This window comes from Mustelus asterias, chromosome 1 (genome assembly GCF_964213995.1).
Source record: "Mustelus asterias chromosome 1, sMusAst1.hap1.1, whole genome shotgun sequence".
In the NCBI taxonomy this organism is placed as follows: Eukaryota; Metazoa; Chordata; class Chondrichthyes; order Carcharhiniformes; family Triakidae; genus Mustelus; species Mustelus asterias.
The window spans coordinates 3251466-3279431 of record NC_135801.1 but is presented as its reverse complement, the minus strand read 5'-3'; the positions used below and the strand labels follow the sequence as shown (position 1 = coordinate 3279431).

The 27966-nt window shown below is 46.3% G+C and overlaps 1 protein-coding gene across 1 annotated transcript; it reads right to left on the bottom strand.

The window, feature by feature from the left end:
• rchy1 (ring finger and CHY zinc finger domain containing 1) lies at positions 1–27966 on the bottom strand. Its single transcript, XM_078204589.1, has 9 exons — positions 27793–27966; positions 20778–20897; positions 19053–19168; positions 14969–15047; positions 11898–11942; positions 9947–10005; positions 5390–5419; positions 3276–3396; positions 1–1724 (listed from the first exon to the last, which is right to left on the bottom strand). The coding sequence occupies exons 1-9, from the start codon at positions 27931–27933 to the stop codon at positions 1596–1598; spliced, it is 840 nt and encodes a 279-aa protein (XP_078060715.1). The 5' UTR covers positions 27934–27966; the 3' UTR covers positions 1–1595.

The window sequence follows — 27966 nt, the reverse complement described above, 5'->3', positions numbered from 1 at the left end:
ATGTAGTGTTTCAATAAATAAGATTCAGAGATTATGATTATTAGAAATCGGCTAAGCCACTGTCGGGAGTACCTTTGTGCATTCATATCAAATTTCACTGTCATTGTGATTGAATAAATAGCATCTAATCAGTGACTGGAGTGCCACACATTAATTTGACCCAGATGAAGCCTTCGAATGCTCACTATGTCTCTAGGACATAAACATTAGCCGCACGTGCTACCTAAGCACCCACAGGTGCACCAAAGAGAATTGCAATTTTACAGTGACCTTCATGACCTCAGGACAACCCAAAGTATTTCACAGTCAGAGCAATAGCGTAGTCACGATTGTAAAGTAGGAAAAGTGGCACACAACATCTGGAATATGATGATGATACTGATCAGACAATTTGATTTCGTGATGTTGGTTAATGGATAAATATTGGCCAGGACACTGGGGAGAAATCCCCTCCTCTTCTTTGAAAGAGTGCCATGAGACAGCTTAATCGACCCCAGAGAACAGGTGGAGCCTCAGTTTACTGCCTCATTTGAAAGGCAGCACCTCCAACACTGCAGCACCCCCTCAGTACCACCAGCCTAGATGTTGTAATCAAGTCTCTGGAGTGGGGTCCCAACACACAACCGTCTGATTCAGAGAAGAAAGTGCAACATGTTAAATGGGAGCACATCGCAGGCGGATAACCTCGGATTTCCCCGAGTTGTGCTCGATGCAAATTTATTGCCCATCATGAGTGTCACAGGAAAGACCCCTTTAGAATTAAAGGGCAAAAAAGATACTGAAAATAAAGATATCATGTAACAAAACATTAAAAGTATTTCTGGAACAATGATACAGAAGATTGTAGAAAACATTTAAAGTAGTTAAAATGTTGTGAGCATGTGGACATGGAAATGTCAGTGTAAACAATATCCACACACCAGGATTATTCTACGCCTTTATAGGGTTTGAATGGTATTTTAAGAATGTACGATCTCCACTGATGCAGCATTGACTGATGAAGCAGACAGCCGTTGGACATCATACACCTTGCACAGACACACAGTCCTCAAGATTGGATTTGTTGCGGGGCAGATAAAACCTGAACACGGTTCTAAACACGCTGAACTCACTCAGAGCGCGGATTCAAAGAATATATTGCAGGTATTACATTGACTCTTGGCTACTGGTGTAAGAAGCCAGTGCGTTATTGAAAAGGATGCCATTATCAAGCAATTCCATTTGAGAATTTGAGCTACAGGATGCACACTGCTTTCCAATCACCATCATGTGCACTCACATCGAGAAGTAATCTCGCTTCTCTCAGTCCAGATCAAAGACGAGAGCCAGTGTCACCAACATGGCATAAGCTGGAAAATCATTTCAACTCTACCTGGCATGCACATGGGGAAAGATTCAACACAACAATCCAACAGCCTGACTGGATTATTGCCCCGCTACCTCTCCCCAAAATTATCCAGTTACATGATATGAATGGCAATTACATTTTCAGCTAGCTCGTGGGAAAACTGTCAAAAGGAACTTAGTCAACCAGGTATTTCAAGTCCATTTTCAAGCGGTTTAATTGAGAATTCTATAGGGTAGCAGGCGGTGCATCATTGCTGTCCCTGCAGTGTGATCAGTCCTCCATCCTGGGCAGTGTTGTAAGAGCCACATCCGCTGCACTTCAGACCCAACACGTGGAACGGTGTGGTGCTGTGGAGCTGGCAGTCATTGCACATGATCTGTGGAAGAAATCGCACAATCACACGAACATTCGAGAGGGACGAGGGAAGGCACTGCGCACAGTGGAGAGAAACGATTCATCAAGCACTTAGCGCCTCTTGTGACCTCGGGATTCTCCAAAGTGCCTTACAGCCACTGGAGTACCAGCTGAAGTGTAATCACATTTGTAATGTAGGAAATGCAGCAGCTAATTTGTGCACACATACATCACAACCTGAACACACAGCAGAATTCCAGTGATTGGTCTGCAGGATTCTGGATGAAAACGGCAAGGCCTTATTTATTACCTCAACTGCATAATCGAGGGATTGAGTTTAGGAGTCGGGAGATAATGATGCAGCTTTATAAGACCCTCGTCAGACCCCACTAGGAGTACTGTGCTCAGTTCTGGTCGCCTCATTACAGGAGGTGTGTAAATGATTGAAAGGGTGCAGAGAAGATTTACAAGGACGTTGCCTGGATTGGTTGGCATGCCTTATGAGGATGGGTTGACGGAGCTCGGTCTTTTCTCCTTGGAGAGACGAAGGATGAGAGGTGACCTGATAGAGGTGTACAAGATGTTGAGAGGTATAGATCGGGTGGATTCTCAGAGGCTTTTTCCCCTGGGCTGAAATGGCTGCTACGAGATGAAGAAGTTTAACAACACCAGGTTAAAGTCCAACAGGTTTATTTGGTAGCAAAATAAACCTGTTGGACTTTAACCTGGTGTTGTTAAACTTCTTACTGTGTTTACCCCAGTCCAACACCGGCATCTCCACATCATGCTACGAGAGGACACAGGTTTAAGGTGCTGGGGAGTAGGTACAGGGGAGATGTTAGGGGGAAGTTTTTCACACAGAGGGTGGTGGGTGAGTGGAATCGGCTGCCATCAGTGGTGGTAGAGGCAAACTCAATAGGGTCTTTTAAGAGACTTCTGGATGAGTACATGGAACTTAATAGGATTGAGGGTTATAGGTAAGCCTATATATAAGCCTAGGTTGGTAGGGACACGACAGGCGCAACTTGTGGGCCGAAGGGCCTGTTTGTGCTGTATTTTTTCTATGTTCTATAACTTGATGTCGTGTTAGAGGCTGTCACATGTTAAGCATGTAGTGTGAGACTATGGTCGCATGTAGATCAGACCAAGTAGGGGTAACAGACCACTTCTCCTTTAAGATGCTCCTGACTCATGACTTTAGTCAACTGCCCTAATATCGTCTTATGAGGCTCGGTGTCAAATTCTGCCTGTGAATGCTCCACTAAAGGGGTGCGATGTTTATTAAAGGTGCAATATAAATACTAGTTCCGTTTGCTTGCTGCCACACATCAGCGTATATTTGAGGAAGGAATGCTTTGAACTGAAACAGTTTTGCAATATTGTAAACAGCTCCTTGTAGCTGTGTATGTCTCACACTGACATTAATAAATTAGCTCAATCTTACAGAAGTACAGGCCTTGAATAGAACTCTTACTGCAGTTTAACCCTCGGCATAAAATGCACACTTGTAAATATCTCTTGGGGATGACAGTACATTGGCTGTTAAATACGGAAAGTAAAATTCAGCTCTTACCTTAACAACCATATTCTGATAGTCTGAAGGCATGGCAGTCTGGGCTATTTCTGTGTCTAACTCCTCCCAGTATTTTGTCATGTCAACAGCAGACTGCATACACAAAGGACATCGATAGGCTCTGAAACAAACAGGGTTACACTGATCAATTTGTACAAAGGAGAGTTGAGACACAATGGGTGGGTTTTGGTGTAAAAATAACCAATTAAAAGTAATGGTACTCACTGTTATTTATGCACAAAGTTCATGTACCCTTTTTTAATGGTGTAATAAGTCTGAATTACTACCGAACAATCACTCTGACAATGAAAATTAATTTTTACCATAGTCTCACACTACATGCTTAACGTGTGGTAAACCTTCTCTGCACTCTCTCTACATTACATTATCATTTAATTGCTGGAATTTTTTTTTAAAGATTAAATAATGTTTTTCCTTTATCTTTCAGTATGTTATATTCTTTCTAATCTTTCTTTCCCTTCTGTATTTCACTTTCCGTAACCAATTTGATCTTGAATTCTAAGTCAGACACACACACTGGTTTAGATTTTGTTGCCGTTGACAATTCTCCAATCTGATTAGTTAAGGAGATAATTTTTTTAAAACAGCATCTTCGAAGAGAGAGCAGAGCCAATGTTGAGAGTCTGGATGGTTCTCAGTCAGAGCTAAAGAGAACTGGAAATAGGACGAGAGTTCTACTGTTGTGTGGCAAGGATGGAGCAGTAGGGGCTGGATGGAGGGCCAGCGATAGGTGGAGACTAGGGAGAGATTGACCAAGATATCATGGACAAAACGACATTAAGAGATAATGTGTTAATGACAGCACAAAGGTAAGCAGTGTGATTGAAACTGGTTGGACCAGGGAAGTTGGGACCCAGTTGCCAGTTCATTGCACAGGTCTTTCTGTATACGGCCATCGTCCATCCAATGGATGTGGCTGAGCCAGCACAGACATCATTGCCTTAACAATGAGTGTATGCTGATGGAATTAGGATACTCCAGGCACTCTGAATTGGTAACCTTGAGTTGCTGCCAAAAGATGCTGAGGACATATCTGTGACAGTGAAGCTGGAAACTGTTTAGCCCTTTCTCCTGCCTAGCACACATTGCCCCGTTCTCATTACTGTAGAGGAATGAGCTGAGGGTGCAGGCTTGGTAGACTTGCAATTTGGTGTTCTCAGTCAGGTTGCTGTTGTTCCACACTCTATAACTCAGCTTGTAATGTCTGTTCATTTCAACGTCAAATGACAGATTGCTGGTGATTGTGGAGCCTTGATATGTGAAGCTGTCAACGATCTCCATGTCATATTGTCAATGCTGATAGATAGGGGTATGGTAACATCTTGGACCATGACATTTATCTTCCTGATGTTCATGGTCAAACCAAACACTTTACAGAGTTGTCCATTTGCCACTGCAGGTATACTTCATTACGGATGTTAGTGCAGCATTGTCAGTGTAGAACTCTCTCTGATGGGGACACGGTGCACCTTTGCCTTGGATCTCAGGGGAGCCTGAACAGTTTCCATCAGTTCCGGTGTGGAGATAAACCCCTCTGTGGGTGATCTGAAAGCGAACAACAGCAGCACAGAACATGCCAAAGAGTGTCGGTGTCAGGCCCCACCCTGCTGGATCTCAAAGGGTTCTGATGTTGCTTTATCAGGGCTGACCTTACCGATCACGTTGTTATGGAAAGAGGAGATCACTCTGAGCAGTTCCAAAGAACAGTCTTTCAACTCAAAATATTAATTCTTTCCCTCTTCACAGATGCTGCCGGAGCTGTGGAATTTTTCCAGTACTTTGTGCTTATATTTCACAATTGAGCAGCCAGTTTTCTCCAGCAGCTTAAACAGACCCCCTCGGCTCACAGGGTCAAATGCCTTGGTGAGGTTGAAGGCGGCAAAATATAGCCGTCTCCTTCGCTCACAACATTTCTGTCGCAGTTGCCGGACTGAGCTGATCATGTCCATTGTAGATCTCCCAGTTCTGAAACCACACTGGGATTCAGGATAAATATGACAGATCACCTGGCAGGATCTGCAGCCTGACAAAATCTGTTAACTATATCACTTACAGTCCTTCCATTATCACCAATAACACTTCAAAACACTTACCCTTTGTTGAACAGCATTTCATAGCATGTCCTGGGGAAAGATTAAAGAGAGAGCAAATGATTTTTGGTTAACATTTAAATCATAGAAATCATAGAACAGAAAGAGGCTCTACCCCCATATCCCTACATGTTTCACCCACTAATCCCTCTAATCTACGCATCCCAGGACACTAAGTGGCAATTTTAGCATGGCCAATCAGCCTAACCCGCACATCTTTGGACTGTGGGAGGAAACCGGAGCACCCGAAGGAAACCCACGCAGACACGAGGAGAATGTGCAAACTCCACACAGACAGTGACCCAAGCCGGGAATCGAACCCAGGTCACTGGAGCTGTGAAGCAGCAGTGCTAACCACTGTGCTACCGTGCTGCCCAGTCTTCCAAGTTCTATTTTTTCTCCTTTCCGTTCAGTCAAATGACTGGGTGAAGTCTGCGAGTAAATACTGTACACGCTTTTTCAGAATAAAACAGAGGACTTTGTAATTGGAAGATTTCAGGCCTATTCATCGAATCCCTACAGTACAGAAGGTGGCCATTCGGCCCATCGAGTCTGCACCGACCACAATCCCACCCAGGCCCCATCCCTGCAGCCCCACATATTTACCCTTAGTCCCCCTGACACCAAGGGCAATTTAGCATGGCCAATCAACCTAACCCGCACATCTTTGGAGTATGGGAGGAAACCGGAGCACCCGAAGGAAACCCACGCAGACACAGGGAGAATGTGCAAATGCCACACAGAGAGTCACCCGAAGCCGGAATTGAATCCGGGTCCCTGGTGCTGTGAGGCAGCAGTGCTAACCACTGTGCCACCATGCAAACCAATTTCAGAACTGGTAAAATAGTCCAAATTAATGTCAGCAAATGTCCAAAGATAATGCTAAAAACAGCCAAGTATACCTCAAAGCTTTCTCCCCTCACACTCCCAACCAACCTCTCCTGCGAAACTTCATTCAGCACCCCCTGGATAACATAGGTAACTGATAGTGCTACTAAGCAACGTGGGAAATCTGCCTGCTTTTAAACAGTGACTGCGAAGGACTGGCAAAGGCAAAGCTGATGTTTACAGGTCGAATCAGGTTTCATCTTAATTTCAGAAATCCCTCGACCTTAATGTTGCTGCGGCCCCGAGCTCAAATTCAGAATGCTTGTTATTAAAATAACTGTTAAAGGAGAGAAAATCTGTATGCCTGCACTGCCACGTGAAGTGCATGTGCCTCAACCACAGTCCAATTTTGATTAATTACTGGGTAAACATCTCAGGCTGAGATTGTCACACTGCGTTACATAATCAAATCATGACACGGAAGAAAGAGCAGAGAATGATGAAGCAAACAGAGACCATTCGCCCATTGTGCACGTGTTGGTTCTTTCCAATCAGTCCCACTCCTCCCTGTTCCTTCCCCATGGTGCTGCAATTTCTTTTCTCCTCACATATTTATTCAATTTCTTATTATCGAATCTGCTTCCACTACCCTTTCACACAGCACATTCCAAATCACGATAACTCTGTGAAAAGTTATTTGTTACCCTTTTGCCACCTGTAGTTCTTTTGTCAACCATCTTAAATCTGGTCACTGATCCTTCTGCCATTGGAAACAGTTCCTCTTTATTTGTTCCAGCAAAATCCTTTATGATTTTGAAAACTTCCATTAATTCTCCATTAACCTAGGCTGCTTCAAGGACAAAATTCGGAGCTTCTCGGGTTCTTTCAAGTAACTGCAGTACCTCATCATCCCTGGTAGCACCCTCGTAAATCTGTTCTGCAAACACCTCCCAAGGTCTGGACCACCCCGAAATGGCTGCAATACCTTCACTGCGCCTAAGCAGTCTTTTACAAAGGTTTACCACAGCCTTTGCAGACATTGTTAGGAATCAATGCTAAAAATAAACAGGGGGGCTGCTGTCTCTCAGTCACAGCGGGGGGGCTGCTGTCTCTCAGTCACAGCGGGGGGGCTGCTGTCTCTCAGTCACAGCGGGGGGGCTGCTGTCTCTCAGTCACAGCGGGGGGGCTGCTGTCTCTCAGTCACAGCGGGGGGGCTGCTGTCTCTCAGTCACAGCGGGGGGGCTGCTGTCTCTCAGTCACAGCGGGGGGGCTGCTGTCTCTCAGTCACAGCGGGGGGGCTGCTGTCTCTCAGTCACAGCGGGGGGGCTGCTGTCTCTCAGTCACAGCGGGGGGGCTGCTGTCTCTCAGTCACAGCGGGGGGGCTGCTGTCTCTCAGTCACAGCGGGGGGGCTGCTGTCTCTCAGTCACAGCGGGGGGGCTGCTGTCTCTCAGTCACAGCGGGGGGGCTGCTGTCTCGCAGTCACAGCGGGGGGGCTGCTGTCTCGCAGTCACAGCGGGGGGGCTGCTGTCTCGCAGTCACAGCGGGGGGGCTGCTGTCTCGCAGTCACAGCGGGGGGGCTGCTGTCTCTCAGTCACAGCGGGGGGGCTGCTGTCTCTCAGTCACAGCGGGGGGGGCTGCTGTCTCTCAGTCACAGCGGGGGGGGCTGCTGTCTCTCAGTCACAGCGGGGGGGGCTGCTGTCTCTCAGTCACAGCGGGGGGGGCTGCTGTCTCTCAGTCACAGCGGGGGGGGCTGCTGTCTCTCAGTCACAGCGGGGGGGGCTGCTGTCTCTCAGTCACAGCGGGGGGGGCTGCTGTCTCTCAGTCACAGCGGGGGGGCTGCTGTCTCTCAGTCACAGCGGGGGGGGCTGCTGTCTCTCAGTCACAGCGGGGGGGGCTGCTGTCTCTCAGTCACAGCGGGGGGGCTGCTGTCTCTCAGTCACAGCGGGGGGGCTGCTGTCTCTCAGTCACAGCGGGGGGGCTGCTGTCTCTCAGTCACAGCGGGGGGGCTGCTGTCTCTCAGTCACAGCGGGGGGGCTGCTGTCTCTCAGTCACAGCGGGGGGGCTGCTGTCTCTCAGTCACAGCGGGGGGGCTGCTGTCTCTCAGTCACAGCGGGAGGGCTGCTGTCTCTCAGTCACAGCGGGGGGGCTGCTGTCTCTCAGTCACAGCGGGGGGGCTGCTGTCTCTCAGTCACAGCGGGGGGGCTGCTGTCTCTCAGTCACAGCGGGGGGGCTGCTGTCTCTCAGTCACAGCGGGGGGGCTGCTGTCTCTCAGTCACAGCGGGGGGGCTGCTGTCTCTCAGTCACAGCGGGGGGGCTGCTGTCTCTCAGTCACAGCGGGGGGGCTGCTGTCTCTCAGTCACAGCGGGGGGGCTGCTGTCTCTCAGTCACAGCGGGGGGGCTGCTGTCTCTCAGTCACAGCGGGGGGGCTGCTGTCTCTCAGTCACAGCGGGGGGGCTGCTGTCTCTCAGTCACAGCGGGGGGGCTGCTGTCTCTCAGTCACAGCGGGGGGGCTGCTGTCTCTCAGTCACAGCGGGGGGGCTGCTGTCTCTCAGTCACAGCGGGGGGGCTGCTGTCTCTCAGTCACAGCGGGGGGGCTGCTGTCTCTCAGTCACAGCGGGGGGGCTGCTGTCTCTCAGTCACAGCGGGGGGGCTGCTGTCTCTCAGTCACAGCGGGGGGGCTGCTGTCTCTCAGTCACAGCGGGGGGGCTGCTGTCTCTCAGTCACAGCGGGGGGGCTGCTGTCTCTCAGTCACAGCGGGGGGGCTGCTGTCTCTCAGTCACAGCGGGGGGGCTGCTGTCTCTCAGTCACAGCGGGGGGGCTGCTGTCTCTCAGTCACAGCGGGGGGGCTGCTGTCTCTCAGTCACAGCGGGGGGGCTGCTGTCTCTCAGTCACAGCGGGGGGGGCTGCTGTCTCTCAGTCACAGCGGGGGGGGCTGATGTCTCACTGTTCCATTAGGATCGGGAAGCTGCTCTCTTGACCTGCTGGTGATAGGGATGAGGAGGTTTCACACTTTATTGTCTTTGATGCCAAGAATAGAATAGAATCCCTATAGTGCAGAAAGAGGCCATTCGGCCCATCGAGTCTGCACCGACCACAATCCCACCCAGGCCCTACCCCCATATCCCTACATATTTACCCACTAATCCCTCTAACCTACGCATCTCAGGACACTAAGGGGCAATTTTAGCATGGCCAATCAACCTAACCCGCACATCTTTGGACCAAGTTTAACTCCCGCCATCGATCAATGGATTTCAGACTAAACCTTTTAATTTCCATGTTTAAACATGTCACACCCACAATCATTGTTTAATTTATGACTTCTGGAAAAGAACTGATTTTGGAAGTGTCACCATGCGTACCCACAGCACTCTCTTTAGCAGTTAGTTCCAGACAGCAATATATCACAAAACTGGAATCCAGTGTATCTACAAGTCTGAGAGTGCCAACTGCAGCAGTGAGAGGATGAATGGACTCCAAAATCCTTAATTTGTACCATACTTTTTATTTAATGATTTACTTTACTTCAGGCAGTACCCCACAGGTGCTGGGAAATACTGCAGCTTCTGAAAAAATGTCCTCACTGGATCAAGCAATGTATTTTGAACACATCAATTTAATGAATGGCTGTCGCTTTCAGTCTCTCCTCAGTCCTGTGTTAATCCTATGTCATCATGTAGTTTTTCCCTGCAGTTCTGCATGTGGGTAAAGTTAGAATTTAGTACACTTACTTGTGAAGAAGGTGGCCGCACGTCAGCACGTGAGCCCCAATACGAGACGTATGAATGTCCTTTGAGAACAAAAATGAAATCAAAAAACGTTAAACACAATAAAATAAAATTGTAGAAAGCAGGAAATTTTAGACAAGGGGGTAAATTCAGCAGTTATAGCAGAGTCCTGCGCTCAAAGAGAGCGTAGGTCAGAGAAGCTACACAGCACTATTACAACCCTTGGGGAAACATAATCACTTGATTCATTATTACCATCACATGTTTACAAACTGCCCAATCCATCACATCTAAACTGGATAATATAGAACATAGAAACAATACAGCACAAACAGGCCCTTCGGCCCACAAGTTGTGCCGGTCATGTCCCTACCTACCTAGGCTTATACATAGGCTTACCTGTAACCCTCAATCCTATTAAGTCCCATGTACTCATCCAGAAGTCTCTTAAACGACCCTATCGAGTTTGCCTCCACCACCACTGACGGCAGCCGATTCCACTCACCCATCACCCTCTGAGTGAAAAACTTACCCCTGACATCTCCTCTCTACCTACTCCCCAGCATCTTAAACCTGTGTCCTCTCGTAGCAGCCATTTCAGCCCTGGGAAAAAGCCTCCGAGAATCCACCCGATCTATACCTCTCAACATCTTGTACACTTCTATCAGGTCACCTCTCATCCTTCGTCTCTCCAAGGAGAAAAGACCGAGCTCCCTCAACGTATCGTCATAAGGCATGCCAACCAATCCAGGCAACATCCTTGTAAATCTTCTCTGCACCCTTTCAATCATTTCCACATCCCTCCTGTAATGAGGCGACCAGAACTGAGCACAGTACTCCAAGCGGGGTCTGACGAGGGTCTTATAAAGCTGCATCATTATCTCCCGACTCCTAAACTCAATCCCTTGATTGATGAAGGCCAGCATACCATACGCCTTCTTAACCACCTCCTCTACCTGCGAGGCCGATTTAAGAGCCCTATGGACCCGGACCCCAAGGCCCTTCTGATCCTCTACACTGCTAAGAGTCTTACCCTTGATATTATACTCCTTCATCCCATTTGACCTGCCAAAATGAACCACTACACATTTATCCAGGTTGAAGTCCATCTGCCACTTCTCCGCCCAGTCTTGCATCCTATCTATGTCACGCTGCAGCTTCTGATATCCCTCCAACCTATCCACAACACCACCAACCTTCGTGTCGTCGGCAAACTTACCAAACCGTCCCTCCACTTCCTCATCCAGGTCATTTATGAAACTGACAAACAGCAAGGGTCCCAGAACAGATCCCTGAGGCACACCACTGGTGATCGACCTCCATTCAGAAAAAGACCCATCTACAACCACTCTCTGCCTTCTGCAGACAAGCCAGTTCTGGATCCACAAGGCAACAGCCCCTTGGATCCCATGCCCTCTCACTTTCTCGAGAAGTCTTGCATGGGAGACCTTATCGAACGCCTCTCTGAAGTCCATGTAAACCACATCTACCGCTTTTCCTTCGTCAATGTGTTTAGTCACATTTTCAAAGAACTCCACCATATCTAAGGTTTACATTTAAGTTTGCTCTCATTATTTCATTGGGACAGCACGGCGCAGTAGCACAGTGGTTAGCATTGCTGCCTCACAGCTCCAGGGACCCGGGTTCAATTCCCGGCTTGGGTCAGTGTGTGTGTGGAGTTTGCACATTCTCCCCGTGTCTGCATGGGTTTCCTCCGCATGCTCCAGTTTCCTCCCACAGTCTGAAAGATGTGCTGGTTAGGTGCATTGACCCAAACAGGCGCCAGAATGTGGTGACCAAGGGGAATTTCATTGCAGTGTTAATGTAAGCCTTACTTGTGACTAATAAATAAACTTTAATTTTAATTTCAGAGTAAGGCAAATTTGGAAATGCATGTCTACCAGCAACAAAGTGAAGACCAGTTCCATATTCAACAAACACATTTTGATCTTACCTCCATGCACACTGGACAGTTCTGTCGGGAAACATTTTCAACACACTGTACAAAAAGAAAACTTACTGTCAGTATTCAAATGCTATTGACCATATATTCTGGAACAAATCAAAACCAACAGCAATAATCAGCAGAGAAAGATTAAACACAATGGAAATATATATATATATATATACTGATGTAATTCTAACCATAATGGAAAGCAATATCAATAAATTAACATAACTTTAACAATATTCCAACAAGTAGCAAATATTTGTGAAGATTCTCTGGCATTCCTTGGGTCTTCTGGTCTCTCTGAGTTAGTGCACATTGACCTGGTGTTGTTAAACTTCTTTTAGTGCACATTGAACAGGAGGGAGAAAGGTAAGACAGGGATGAGAACAGTGAAATCATAAAGACATGAATCATTAGAAGATTTTTGGAGACAGTAAAAAGATGAAAAGTTAAGAGAATTCCTGCCTCTAAAACCACCACTTGTGGAGAGGGAGACAGTGAACACAGCAATGGATTTGCACTGGAGGCTAATGCATCACAAGTGATTAATTCAGTTCTGATTGGATCTTTTTTGTTTGTTTCATATTACTGTTATGGAGAAAAATGATTATGCGCTCACAAGCCCTGAGTATTCTCTACGGTGGCACAGTGGTGAGCACTGCTGCCTCACAGCGCGAGGGACCCGGGTTCGATTCCCGGCTTGGGTCACTGTCTGTGTGGAGTCTGCACTTTCTCCCCGTATCTGCGTGGGTTTCCTCCGGGTGCTCCGGTTTCCTCCCACAGTCCAAAGATGTGCAGGTTAAGTGGATTGGCCATGCTAAATTGCTCCTTACTGTCAGGGGGACTCGCTAGAGTAAATGTATAGGGTTATGGGGATAGGGCCAGGGTGGGATTGTGTTCGGTGGAGACTCAATGGGTCGAATGGCCTCCTTCTGCACTGTAGGGATTCTATGATTCTATTCAATGGTTGTTTGCCTCATCAGTGTCTGCTGAAAGCTGTTTGGGGCATCAAACACTATGACTGAAGCTGTGATGTGACATTGGGCTCATGGCATGGGGATGAGCGAGATGTTTGGGAGGGAGGTCCGTGGGCTCAGATGAAAGGCAGGCTTTGGCAGCCCAGCTGAAGCTAAATCAAGGTCTCCCCGGTGTCCCGGTCTCCCTGAAAGTTCCTCACTTCACCTGCTTCGTCCTCACCATCTGTCTGCGCTGGCTCTGCACCTGAACCTTCATCGAATTCCTCCTCCAAGGCAGGTGCATTGGTCAGTGCAAAATCAATGGGCTGAATGGCCTCCTTCTGCACTGTAAGGATTCTATGGAGCAGGGGAGTGGGATTAGTAGAACAAATTTTACCAAAGAGCCATCACAGGTCAATGGTCTCCTTCTGAACTGTGCTGATAACCAAAATTAAAGCCTTGTTTTCTGGATTATGGTGCCAACTTTTTCTTCCAAAGGGGTCATCAGGTAAATCTATTTGTGCCATGTAATCTAGTTACTTAAAGATTCTGTTATGTTGCACTAATGCTGTAACAACACTAATGTCAGGAAGAAAAGTTGCATTTGAACCACAGCCCTTTTCAGGTTATACCTGAAGTCAGTATGTGCTTGATCACATACTAATCTTCTTCTAATCTCTGATCTGCTAGCCAGAGAGGTCGGAAGGGTGTGAGGGGCAGTTGGGCGGTCAATGAATTCAGTCACACACTTGTCGTAAAGTTCAAACAGGAGGCTTTAAGCATAAATGCTATTTCAAATTGGCATTATTATGACCATCAATTCCTTTGGAATCTAAACCTTTTCACTTCTTTCCAGACTCTCTCTGGTCAAATATGAGGATTAAACGTATTTTGTGTGACTGGCACAGTTATTCTTTCAGCATCAATGTACCACAGCCACATTCTGAACAATATCAACCCTCACCTACACAGCAGCTAGGTTCTAAGGCGCCTTAGAGGAGAAGTCGGCAGAGAGGGTTATAGAAGGAATTCCAAATCGCAGTTAGTTGAAGGTTTGCAATAGTGGGGGTCCACAGGAAGGGGGGGGGGGAGCGTGCGTGCAGGCCATGCCAGAGGTCAGACGTCTGTGGGCTCACTGTCCACTCCAGAGCCTTCAGCATGAAGTCTAAGCTGACATTCAGTAAATGGGATACTGTGCTATATCATACACTGGAGAACAGTTCAAATTAACAACTTAGAAACTTGTGCTACGTATGTCAATTTGTAAAAGTTTGCAACTTGTGGTTCTTACCACTTGAATTACATTGCTGGCAGAGAAAGTAATGTTTAAATTCTGACACTGTATGTGGAAAGCAAACAAAATAACAGCCAGTTAAAAGGTGATATTGAATTCATATTTTAAAAATAGTCTAAATGGGCCCCAGTAGAGTTTACACCCTATATCACACCCAAGTGCTCATTATCAGTTTGTCATTTTGATATTTATCCGATTCACCTTTTAACTCAGATTTTTGGTCTGATTTAGAACAGGTAAATGGTCAGTTTGTTTTTCAATGTAGAAAGACGTTGACCCAAAAGCTACAGAACAAACCTGCAGCCAGATCTGCCCAGTGTTTAACCCTAAATTAACAGCACAGAACAGGCCATGTCTCACTCTTTCTTCACATTCTTCTGTTCAATTGTCCCTCACGCACTTATCTAAATTCCTCTTCTACGTTCCTTTTGATTGGCAGCCATTTTCAGCAATTTGATATTTGCTTTCAATCAATTTGTTTTAATGATGATATTTTTTCCTGCTTTCAGCCTTTAATGTTTGTGTTTCTGCTGCTGCCTCTGGGCAGGAGTGCGGATGGGCTTGTGTGACATGTCTCTGCTCAGCAAATGGCCAGGAAAAACCAACCCGAGAGTCATAGAGGCTTACAGCATGGAAACAGGCCCTTCGGCCCAACTTGTCCACGCTGCCCAGTTTTTACCACTCAGCTAGTCCCAATTGCCCGCATTTGGCCCATATCCCACTCCAGCAGCACAGTGATATATTCAGTACTCTTCTCTCCACCCACCTTCAACAAGGCAAAAGTTAAGCGGTGAAGCCCTGATGCGTCACTAAACAGAATTTACCTTGTGGTTCCCACGGAGATGAGTAGCTAGACACAGGTTACATTTCACACAGTGGAAAAAGTTATCTTCTGGCCCAATCCTGTGTAAGAATTTTAAAGAAACAGTATTAAGTTAAAATAACAAAGACTTAACACCAATGGTAACCACCCCACCATTCCAAAACAAAAATGTCTTTCCCATTGCATTGATCGCTTGTACAATGAGAATGTGATGAAACTGGAAGTCAGTGTGCTGAGAGATTAGTATACCTGTCTCTCCATCGCTACCTTCAGCAGGACCAAACATCACCTTCTCAAAAGGCAGCAGGGAATCAGCAACAAATGCTGGCCTTGCCAACAACATTCACATCCCATGAAAGAATTTTTTAAAAATCAGCTTTACATCATTCCCCCCAAGCTGAGAAGAAATGAAAAAAAACCCACAAAATCCAGTTTAGCTTCAGATGTCCTGGGGATTTTTAAGAATCTCTTATAGCCCAAAGAGTAATGTAATCCACATGTATGAAACATAACAAGCATAGGGTATGTTACATACCATAAAAAGAATGCATGATAATTCATTGTTAGCTACCAATGAGTTTAATTTAAAAGCAAACAATTTTACTTTACAGCTCATGTAGAATGTGTTCTTTTTGTAATTTTGGAAAATTGTTACATGAATGAATAATCTCTATGAACTACAGCAAATAGCACTGAGTGTCCGTAACCACATGGAATGCATCGATTCAAGGTGTCAGCTTGCCACCTGGAGTACTTAGTCTCCTTACTTGTGAAAGGATATACTGGCACTAGAGGGGGTGCAGAGGAGATTCACTAAGTTGATTTCAGAGTTGAGAGGGTTGGCTTATGAGGAGAGACTGAGTAGACTGGGGCTATACTCACTGGAATTCAGAAGAATGTGGGGAGATCTCATAGAAACATATAAGATTATGAAGGGAATAGATAAGATAGAAGCAGGGAAGTTGTTTCCACTGGCGGGTGAAACTAGAACTAGGCAGCATGGCCTCAAAATAAGGGGAAGCAGATTTAGGACTGAGTTGAGGAGGAACTTCTTCACACAAAGGGTTGTGAATCTGTGGAATTCCCTGCCCAGTGAAGCAGTTGAGGCTACCTCATTGAATGTTTTTAAGGCAAGGATAGATACATTTTTGAACAGTAAAGGAATTAAGGGTTATGGTGAGCGGGCGGGTAAGCGGAGCTGAATCCACGTAAAAATCAGCCATGATCTTATTGAATGGCAGAGCAGGCTCGAGGGGCCAGATGGGCTTCTCCTGCTCCTTGTTCTTATGTTCACCACTTTCTGAAGAGGAATTAGAGATGGACAATGTCAGCCTAGCTAGTGATGCTCACATCCCATTAAATAATTTAAAAACAGAACTCATGACTAGAACAACAGGATAGTCTATCGATGAAAGGGTTACTTCTCCAGCAAGATCAGTGAGTGGAGGATAGTTACATAATACCATCATGTCCACAAGTCAATCCCAGTCATTTACATCCAGGTAAGATCGATAGGAAAATTTACCCATCCATCGCCATTCTGGCTGGGACTTGTAGTGTCAATACGTACAGCTGGGAATGTTAGTTCAGGTTTAGTTCACTTGCACAAACACATTTGTAAAGAAAATAACCTACAACAACTAGTTGCAACTACAGTATCTAGCTTATCTACACAGAAAGTTCAATGTACTCATGTGATTAGCAGCTGCAGTATTGCATAACATAAAATTCAAGTAACAGTCGAGGGTTACTTTATTCAAGAACTGAACACTGGAATCATTCAGATCGAGCAGAATGTTTGGAGAGAGAGAGACAGAGTTAACAAATAAAGAGGGCACGCAGTAGAGCTCATACTCTGCCACTAATTCAATGCAATTACATTTCTGCAGCTCTTCCTTGAGGTTTTTCCTGCATGGTTGATGCTCCGTGACCATAACGCCGAAAGAAAAAATCTTTTTATTAAGAGCTTCAATCTCACTGAGGCAGCTTCAGGCCAATCCACATCCAACAACCTACTCTGAAAACTCTGCTCACATTTTGACAGCTGTGACAAACTCCATCACAGAAACTGAGATTATTCACAGAATTCTAAAACAACTCGCAACATTCTAAAAAGGGAAACTTAACTTGTCCTATATCCCAATGTTCATGGATAATTTAAACAGGGTAAATACATTGGGTTACGGGGATAGGGCCTGGGTGAGATTGTTGTGGGTGCAGGCTCGATGGGCCGAATGGCCTCTTTCTGCAGTGTAGGGATTCTATGATTCACTGGCAGAGGTGAATTCAAGTCGATGAGCTGTCAGGACACAGAGCATTCGCTCTCTTCCCACAGATGCTCCTGAACTGCTGAGTTTTAGTATCATTTTCTTTTCTCATTTCAGCTTTCAAAGGAGTAGAGCTAATTGGACATTAGCTCATTCCATGAGCCGGCACATACACGATGGGCCAAATGGCCCCATTCGGCACTACATGATTTTCTATTATTTCCAGCGTCAATAGTTATTCGCTTTCGCTTAAAAAGGAGATTTACTTCAGTAAATAAAACTACCTGTGGTAAAACCCTTTGAACAGCATCTAAAATAGTTAATTAAATAAGGATTTAAAGGAAGCAGTATTCTGCAATGGTCCTTTCTAATACGATATGCTTCACTCTGTCAGTAGGTGACCTGCTGATGCATTTAAATCAGCAGGTTTTAAAGTCTAGACTGAGTATTTCACAAAGAGCTGCCGACCTTCAGTTTCCTATATTTAGAATTCAGGACGTTACCTGGATATTTCATCATGATCCAAAACAGACTAACTACAATGTTTGCAGAAAATACTATAATCTGAAACTACAACCGGAATAAACACTCAAAAAGAAAATGGAGGATAAACACAGGCTGCTCCAGCCAAACAGGTTGTTTCCAGGTTGTAATTTACACAGAATTAAGCAGCACACAAACAGATCCTTCAGTTTAACTGGGCCACTGTGGTGTTTATGCTCCACTCAATCATCCTCCCACCCCACTTCACCTCGCCCCAACACCATATCCTTCTATTCCTTTCTCACTCACTTGTTTATCCAGCATGCGCAAACTCATCAAAGCTATTTATCTCAACCATTCCATGGTGAAGGGCAGCTCGATGGCACAGTGGTTAGCACTGCTGCCTCACAGCGCCAGGGACCTGGGTTCAATTCCGGCCTTGGGTCACTGTCTGTATGCAGTTTGCACATTCTCCCCATGTCTACCAGGGTTTCCTCCGGGTGCTCCAGTTTCCTCCCACAGTCTGAAAGATGTGCAGGTTACGTTGATTGGCTATGCTAAATTGGCCCTAGTGTCAAGGGGGTTAGTAGGGTAAATATGTGGGGTTATGGGAATAGACCTGGGTGGGATTGTGGTCGGTGCAGACTTGATGGACCGAATGACCTCCTTCTGCACTGTAGGGATTCTATGAATCCATACAGTAGTGAGGGACATATTTTCATCATTCTCTGGATAAAGACATCCCCCGCCTTCCAAATTGCCTTTTGGATTTACCATCTTATATTTAATTATTCATCACACAATCCTTCCCGGGATGTGGCCAACACTGAGGACGGGCATTTCAGGCCCATTCCCAATTTCCCCAGGAAGGTGGCAGTGAGCTGCCTTCTAGAATGGCTGCAGTCTGTGTGGGTTGTGGAATTTCCTAGCAGTTTTTGATACAGTTGAGTGGCTTGCTAGGCCAATACAGAGGGCACTAAAGTGATGCTGGAGTTACATGTAGGTCAGGTCAGGTGGGGGAGGCAGATTTCCTTTCTTAAGAAGGTCATTAGTGAACAAGATGGGTCTTTACAACAATCCGGAAGTTCCATGACCACCGCAGCCGACGCTAGCTTTTTATTCCATATCTTACGATTTGAATTCTCCAGTTGCTAGGATCATTAACACAGGTCCCTGGATTCTCAAAATATTAACAAAATACTGCAGATGCTGCAAATCTAGAATAGTAACAAAACATGCTGGAGAGCTCAGCAGGTCTGGCAGCATCTGTGGAGAGAGAAACAGAGCTAACGTTTCATGTGCAATATGACTCTCCTTCAGAACTCTGAAGCTCACCTACAGATTCCACAAGGTGGGCAATGGTACTGCTTCTTGTCCACATCAAAAAGATGACATGTGTCACAGTAGTATTCTCCAAACACGGTTTCACAGCTTTCACAGGTCCTCTTCACCTGCAGAGAAAAGCAAAGTATTCGGAGAGCATTAGCCTTTTATACCGCAAACACACACAACCACAATGAGGCGCAACATAATCATCATACAATTAATGTCAAACAGGTGAAAGGTAAAGTCGCCATTGTCCTGGATAACCAAAGGCTGCTCCCCTCTTTGAGGGTCAGAGCTGACTGGTGGTGATTTTTTTTAAAATTCATTCATGGGACATGAGTATTGCTGGCTGGGCCAGCATTTATTACCCATTCCTAGTTGCCCTTGGAGGACAGTTGAGAGTCAACCCCATTGCTGTGGCTCTGGAATCACATGTAGGCCAGACCGGGTAAGGACAGCAGATTTCCTTCCCTAAAGGACATTAATGAACCAGATGAGTTTTTCTGACAATCGACAATGGTTTCATGGTCATCAGTAGATTCTTAATTCCAGATACTTTTTATTGAATTCAAGTTCCACCATCTGCCGTGGCGGGATTCAAACCCGGGTCCCCAAAGCATTAGCGGAGTTTCTGGATGAATAGTCCAGCGATAATACCACTCAGCCATCACCTCCCCATTTAACCCGAGGATCACCACACCTCAGCTGAGCGGCAAGGGTGAGAAGGTGGAACTTTCGGGAATAACCTCAGCCGGTATGGGAATTGAACCCACGCTGTTGGCATCGCTCTGCTTCATGAACCAGCTGTCCAGCCAACTGAGCTAACCAACACTGAAAGAAATCTTCAGTCTCTCCATTTTTTTTATTATCCCAATCATGTGTTGATGAAAGCAATAATTTTCTTTGTAAAAATTAGTTTCCTAACACACACTACACCCACACACACCACATACACAGACATGAACAAGGGCAGCAGATACATGAGGCACACGGGAACGCCACCACCTGCAAGTTTCCCTCCAAACCACATACCATCCTGATTTGGAAATATATCGCCATTCCTTCACCGCTGCTGAGTCAAAATATTTGAGCTCACTTCCTAACAACACCGTGGGTGTACCCTTGGACTGCAGCGGGTTCAAGAAGGCAGCTCACCACCACCTTCTCAAGGGCAATTAGGGATGGGCAATAAATGCTGGTCTGACCAGAAATCCCCACATCCAGTAAAATCTTATTGAATGGTGGAGCAGACTCGAGGGGCTGTGTGGCCTATTACTGTTCCTACTGCTCATGTTATTAATGGTGTTGCCTAAATACAAATTATTACAGAATTTCTAATGGCCGCAAACTCTTCATTGAGAGAAAAGTGGTTACACTCCAGCTGATTCCACTGTGGAGATGATTAGCGCACACACAGACGCACACACACACACAGACGCACACACACACACAGACGCACACACACACACAGACGCGCGCACACACACACAGACGCGCACACACACACAGACGCACACACACACACAGACGCACACACACACACAGACGCGCACACTCACACAGACGCACACACACACACAGACGCACACACACACAGACACACACACAGACGCACACACACACAGACGCACACACACACAGACGCACACACACACAGACGGTGCACCTGTTATATTTTCTGGATCTAAATCTGTTGGTGGGTATTCTGAGACAGATTGTTCAGTATTTACTAACCTGTTGGACTGTTTCACACTTTGCACACTGAACCTGTGTAACCTTGAAGCGATCCAGTTGATGATTTTCCACGTCATCATGACACAGCCGGCAGGTGTAAAATTTTCCACAGCACGGAGCCTGAAAGATCAAAACAATTCCTTTCTCATCTCTCCACACGAGACTTTCTCTATCATATGTTAAAGTTTAATTATTAGTGTCACAAGTAGGCTCACATTAACACTGCAGTGAAGTTACTGTGAAAATCCCCGAGCCTGAAAATACTCTGTTTGGGTACAATGAGGGAGAATTTAGCATGCCAATCAACCTGACCCGCACATCTTTCAGACTGTGGGAGGAAAGCAGAGCATCCGGAGGAAAGCCAGACACGGGGAAGAACGTGCAGACTCTGCACAGACAGTGACCCAAGCCAGGAATCGAACCCGGGTCCCTGGCGCTGTGAGACAGCAGTGCTAACCACTGTGCCATCGTGCCACATATACTGATGGATTTTCCAGCATGCTAAGTTAGGTGTGTTGCTTTATAAGGGCATGAGAGTAGACATTTGTACCCCTTTAAGGCTGGAATGTATAATTACTCTACTGAATGCCATTCAAGAGCAAGCTGCAGATCAAAAGGCTGGCTTTAATTGACAAAGATTTGCATTTCTATAGCACCTTTTATGACTACAGGACATCCTAAAGTACTTCACTGTCAACTATTTTTGAACTTTTGTCATCTTGGTAATGTAGGAAACGTGGCAGCCAATTTGCACACAGCAAACTCCTGCAAACACCAATGTGATAATGACCCGATAATCTGTTTCCAGTGATATTGTATATTGGCCAGAATACTGAAGAGAACTCTCCTTCTTCGAAGGAGAGCCTGAGAATCTTGTACACTCACCTGAGAGGGCAGATTGATGGGAGAAGAATTGGTAGATACGATAGAACTGGCAAATTCTTGAAGATGAGCGCTGAAATACTCAGCATTTTAAGACTTGTTTTCTCACTTTGAGAGGCAGATTAAAAATTCACAAGAGCTTGCCATGCATAACCATCAGATCACCAGACTTTGATGTGCTTGCATAATTTGTTGGATTTGAAAAGTCAAATTCCCCCTTTGTGATGAAGCAATTAACCAGGGCCCTTTCAGCTCCCTCTGTTAAAAATTAAAGCTAGCCAGTCACAAGAATTATTAATCTATGCATAATGAAAGGTATCTTAAGGTGAGAGGGATAAAACACCAAGTAAAATTCAACATTCATAAGTAAAAGATTTAGAAGTAAACGTGAAGGACACTGGGCCATACTTCCTCAGAGTGGTGTTATCAGTATTGGATTATCACTCTGTGCCACTTGCCTATGTGGAATTGTGTCTGTTTGTCTCGGCTGACCTTCCAACTCAGGCCGCGTGAGATCCAGGCAGTGCAGCTGTCCTAGAGTCATAGAGGTTTACAGCATGGAAACTGGCCCTTCGGCCCAACTCGTCCATGCTGCCCTTCTTTTTTAAACCCCGAAGCTAGTCCCAATTGCCTGCATTTGGCCCATATCCCTCTATACCCATCTTACCCATGTAACTGTCTGAATGCTTTTTAAAAAGACAAAATTGTACCCGCCTCTACTACTACCTCTGGCAGCTTGTTCTAGACACTCACCACCCTGTGTGTGAAAAAGTTTCCCCTCTGGGCCCTTTTATATCTCTCCCCTCTCACCTTAAACCTATGCCCTCTCGTTTTAGACTCCCCTACCTTTGGGAAAAGATATTGACTATCTAGCTGATCTATGCCCCTCATTATTTTATAGACCTCTATAAGATCACCCCTCAGACTTGTATGCTCCAGAGAAGAAAGTCCCAGTCTATCCAGCCTCTCCTTATAACTCAAACCATCAAGTCCCGGTAGCATCCTAGTAAATCTTTTCTGTACTCTTTCTAGTTTAATAATATCCTTTCTATAATAGGGTGACCAGAACTGTACATAGTATTCCAAGTGTGACCTTACCAATGTCTTGTACAACTTCAACAAGATGTCTCAATTCCTGTATTCAATGTTCTGACCAATGAAACCAAGCATGCCGAATGCCTTCTTCACCACTCTGTCCACCTGTGACTCCACTTTCAAGGAGCTATGTACATGTACCCCTAGATCTCTTTGTTCTGTAACTCTCCCCAACGCCCTACCATTAACTGAGTAAGTCCTGCCCTGGTTCGATCTACCAAAGTGCATCACCTCGCATTTATCTAAATTAAACTCCATCTGCCATTCGTCAGGCCCAATTGATCAAGATCCCATTGCAATCAGAGATAACCTTCTTCACTGTCCACTATGCCACCAATCTTGGTGTCATCTGCAAACTTACTAACCATGCGTCCTATATTCTCATCCTCTGTCCTAGAGGCTCAGTGTCAAAGTCCAGTTCCGTCGGGATGAGGAGGGTTATGCATGTGGCGAGAGGAATCCGTTCAGGTCAGGAAGGTGAGAGCCAGGATTGGGGGACAACTGCTGATCGGGAGGGTGGGGTTGGGCCTGTGGCAGGGCTGGGGCAGGGGGTGGATGCATGGTCAAACCGGCCGGAGTTGAGGAGAAGGGGAGGTGGTGATGGTTGTGTCGGTCAGACCAAGCCTGCAGGGGGAGGTCCAGTTGGAACATGGGGAATACCTTGTGGGGTTGGTTAGACAGGAGTTGGGAATTGTCCCTTGTGTCAGTCTATGCCTGTACAATAGTTACACAGAAGTTAGAAGAGGTTTTAATTTTAACTACTTCTGGGTAACTATTTGCGTAACACAAATGGAACCATCTGAAGTCTGTTAAAAAGTCTTTAGTTACACGGGTAGGATGGGTATAGAGGGATGTGGGCCAAATGCAGGCAATTGGGACTAGCGTAGTGGTTTTTAAAAAAAGGGTGTCATGGACAAGTGGGCCAAAGGGCCTTTTTCCATACTGTAAGCCTCTATGACTCTAAGCGTGCAGTTTAATTTGCATTTTTGAATGGTTCCCTGCGAAGGCCAATTGCTCAGAGGAAGTTTGCACCTTTGGCCAATTGCCGTGTAAACCCTGACCTGGGAAGCTGCCAGAGGGATTCCCCAGCATGCCGTTGGGATATCTCCCCCCAAATCCGACACTGGGGAAGTCAATGGTTACAGCCCAGTGACTCAAACAACTATGCCAACAGCAGAATGCTCACATCTGTTCCAGAAGCCATCCGGTGGCCAGATTCTGCAATTGTTTAACGTGGCAACTGTACATCTACCAAAGCTGTCAAATAACTTGCATTTATTTAGCAACTTCCATGTGACAGCTGAATGCACATCCATCAACAGTGGAGCAAGAGGAAATCCAGGATGGGCAAAAGGCCAGAACTGGAGGAGCACCGTGACCTCGGGGGCTTTATCAGGCTGGAGGAAGTTAGGGAGGGCGGGGGGAGATCATGGAGGGATTTGAAAACAAGAATGGGAATTTTAACATTGAAGTGTTGCCAAAGTGACTGTCAATGTAAGTGAGTGAGCACAGCGGGTGATGTGAGAACAGGTGCCAATGTGGAAACAGGAATTGATAAATTAAATGGTGGCACACAACGCAAGCAGTAAATGTGACAACAAGAAGTCAAGTTGTGCACAGATGCAAGATTTTATAACAATATAAACAGCGCATAACCAGAAGCATTTGTAACAAGGAAAGATATTTGATCAAAATTATCATACAGAATCAAGTCTTTGAGAAACTGCATTCGAACACAGTGCCAGAAATCTTGTTCGGGAACTGTTACTAAAACCAGGACACTGCAGTCCTCTGTGGAAGGGTCAAAACACTTTTTTTTTTACTTTAACAGGAAAGATTTTACTGATCCTAACACTTTCTATCACTGTCAAAATCATTTTAAGAATCAGGTCTCTGGGTAGCTGGGTTATTTTTCCCTGCACTTGGGGCTCACCAAATCCTCCTAAAAGGCTACTATGCAGGGTTAGGGTTTAGAGGATAATCCAGATTCCAACCCCTTAAACAAGTTCAAGGACTAGGAACGAGATGTCTGGTTCATGCTTTTTATTCATATTGCACTGCCCACAAGTTTGATTAATTGTACCAAATATCAAGTTAGTCCTGTAGGAGCAGGAGTAGGCCATCTAGCCCCTCGAGCCTGCCCCGCCATTCAATAAGATCATGGCTGATCTGAAGTGGATCAGTTCCACTTACCCGCCTGATCCCTATAACCCCTAATTCCCTTACCGATCAGGAATCCATCTATCCGTGATTTAAACATATTCAACGAGGTAGCCTCCACCACTTCAGTGGGCAGAGAATTCCAGAGATTCACCACCCTCTGAGAGAAGTTCCTCCTCAACTCTGTCCTAAACTGACCCCCCTTTATTTTGAGGCTATGCTCTCTAGTTTTAGCTTCCTTTCTAAGTGGAAAGAATCTCTCCAGCTTTACCCTATCCAGCCCCTTCATTATCTTATAGGTCTCTATAAGATCCCCCCTCAGCCTTCTAAATTCCAACGAGTACAAACCCAATCTGCTCAGTCTCTCCTCATAATCAACACCCCTCATCTCTGGTATCAACCTGGTGAACCTTCTCTGCACTCCCTCCAAGGCCAATATATCCTTCCACAAATAAGGGGACCAATACTGCACACAGTATTCCAGCTGCGGCCTCACCAATGCCCTGTACAGATGCAGCAAGACATCTCTGCTTTTATATTCTATCCCCCTTGCGATATAGGCCAACATCCCATTTGCCTTCTTGATCACCTGTTGCACCTGCAGACTGGGTTTTTGCGTCCCATGCACAAGGACCCCCAGGTCCCTTTGCACAGTAGCATGTTGTAATTTTTTTCCATTTAGATAATAATCCAATTTGCTATTATTTCTTCCAAAGTGAATAACCTCGCATTTGTTGTTATACTCCATCTGCCAGATCCTCGCCCACTCACTCAGCCTGTCCAAATCTCTCTGCAGACCTTCTACGCCCTCCACACGATTCACTTTTCCACTTATCTTTGTGTCGTCTGCAAACTTTGTTACCCTACACTCAGTCCCCTCCTCCAGATCGTCTATATAAATGGTAAATAGTTGAGGTGGTCTTATTGAAACATATAAGATTTTGAGGGGACTCAACAAGTTTGATGCTGAGAGGATGTTTCACCAAGTTGGGTACTCCAGAATTCGGGGCCACTGTTTAAAAATAAGGGGTCTCCTACTTAAGACGGAGATGAGGTACACTATTATTCTTGCAGATGGCCGTTAATTTTGGGTCATTGAACATATTCAAGGCTGGATTATATAGGTCTTGGGATCTTCAAGGGTCATAGAATCCCTATAGTGTAGAAGGGAGGTCATCCCCCCCATCGAGTCCGCACCGACTCTCTGACAGAGCATCATCTGCAGACCCTATCACTGTAACCCCACATATTTACCATGGCCAATCCCCCTAACCTGCACATCTTTGGACACTAAAGGGCAATTTAACATGGCCAATCCACCTAACCGGCACATCTTTTGAATGTGGGAGGAAACCCATGCAGACACGGGGAGAATGTGCAAACTCCACATAGACAGTCATCTGGACAAATGTGAGGTAATGTATTTTGGAAGATCTAATATAGATAGAAAATATATAGTAAATGGCAGAATCCTTAAGAATATTGACAGGCAGAGGGATCTGGGTGTACAGGTACACTGGTCACTGAAAGTGGCAGCGCAGGTGGAGAAGGTAGTCAAGAAGGCATACAGCATGCTTGCCTTCATCGGCTGGGGCATTGAGTTTAAAAATTGGCAAGTCATGTTGCAGCTTTATAGAACCTTAGTTAGGCCGCACTTGGAATATAATGTTCAATTCTGGTCGCCACACCAGAAGGATGTGGAGGCTTTGGAGAGGGTACAGAAAAGATTTACCAGGATGTTGCCTGGTATGGAGGGCATTAGCTATGAGGAGAGGTTGGAGAAACTTGGTTTGTTCTCACTGGAACGACGGAGGTTGAGGGGCGACCTGATAGAAGTCTACAAGATTATGAGGGGCATGGACAGAGTGGATAGTCAGAAGCTTTTTCCCAGGATGGAAGAGTCAATTACTGGGGGGCATAGGTTTAAGGTGTGAGGGGCAAGGTTTAAAGGAGATGTACGAGGCAAGATTTTTTCACAGAGAGTAGTGGGTGCCTGGAACTCGTTGCCTAGGGAGGTAGTGGAAGCAGATACAATAGTGACTTTTAAGGGGCGTCTGGACAAATACATGAACAGGATGGGAATAGAGGGGTATGGTCCCCGGAAGGGTAAGGGGTTTTAGTTCAGTCAGGCAGCATGGTCAGTGCAGGCTTGGGGGGCCGAAGGGCCTGTTCCTGTGCTGTAATTTTCTTTGTTCAAGGCTGCTGTGAGGCAGCAGTGCTAACCACTGAGCCGCCCCAGGGTATCGGAACGACAAAGAAAATGGAGCTGAGTCCATGATTATTGAATGGCGAAACAGACACAAGGAGTCTAATGGACCATTCCTGCTCCGACTTCTCTCATGAACTTATTTTGGAGAGATCCCTCCCCCTCTCTCCTCCCCGGTGTCCAGGCCAATAATTATCCCTCAACCAGTGGCAATAGGATGAGAGGAGTCACACAGGAGCAGAGACATTAACTCTTGTCTCTCCACTGAAGCTGTGGATTGTTTCCAGCACTTTGACGGTTTTGTTTTCGGGCAGTGAAGCCGATGTTGTCTCCGGGGTGACCGGCCGTCCCAGGTTTCCGGGGACCGACCCACAATTGCCCCTCAGCTTCCATTCCCAGCTCAATGGGCGCCCAGGTTGCAGAGTGTGGGATCTTGCTGTGCACCTGTTGGCTGGGAGACCCGTGGAGGTAGTTGGGAGTAGGCCATGCGGCCCATCCAGTCTGCTGCACCATTCAGTGAGACCCTGCCGGCTCTGACAATCCCCAGCTCCACTTTCCCGCCCTAACCCCCTGGGGGGTGGGCGGGGCAGTGGTGGTGACAGGCGCTATATAAATGCAACTCTATCGTTCCTTCCCTCAATGCTGTGATACCGGGGCCTCCCTCCTGCTTACCTTGAGCCGGCAGGAGCGGGAGTAGTGGGCGCAGTTAAGGAGCGGGGCCCCAGGCCCAGGCTCCGGCCCAGCCGCCGCCATCAACCCGTAACCTGGAGACGGGCCCGAGCGCGCAGGCCCCTTGTCTCTCCCCTCCCCCATCCGCACAGACGCACTCCGGCCCAGGCCCCACCT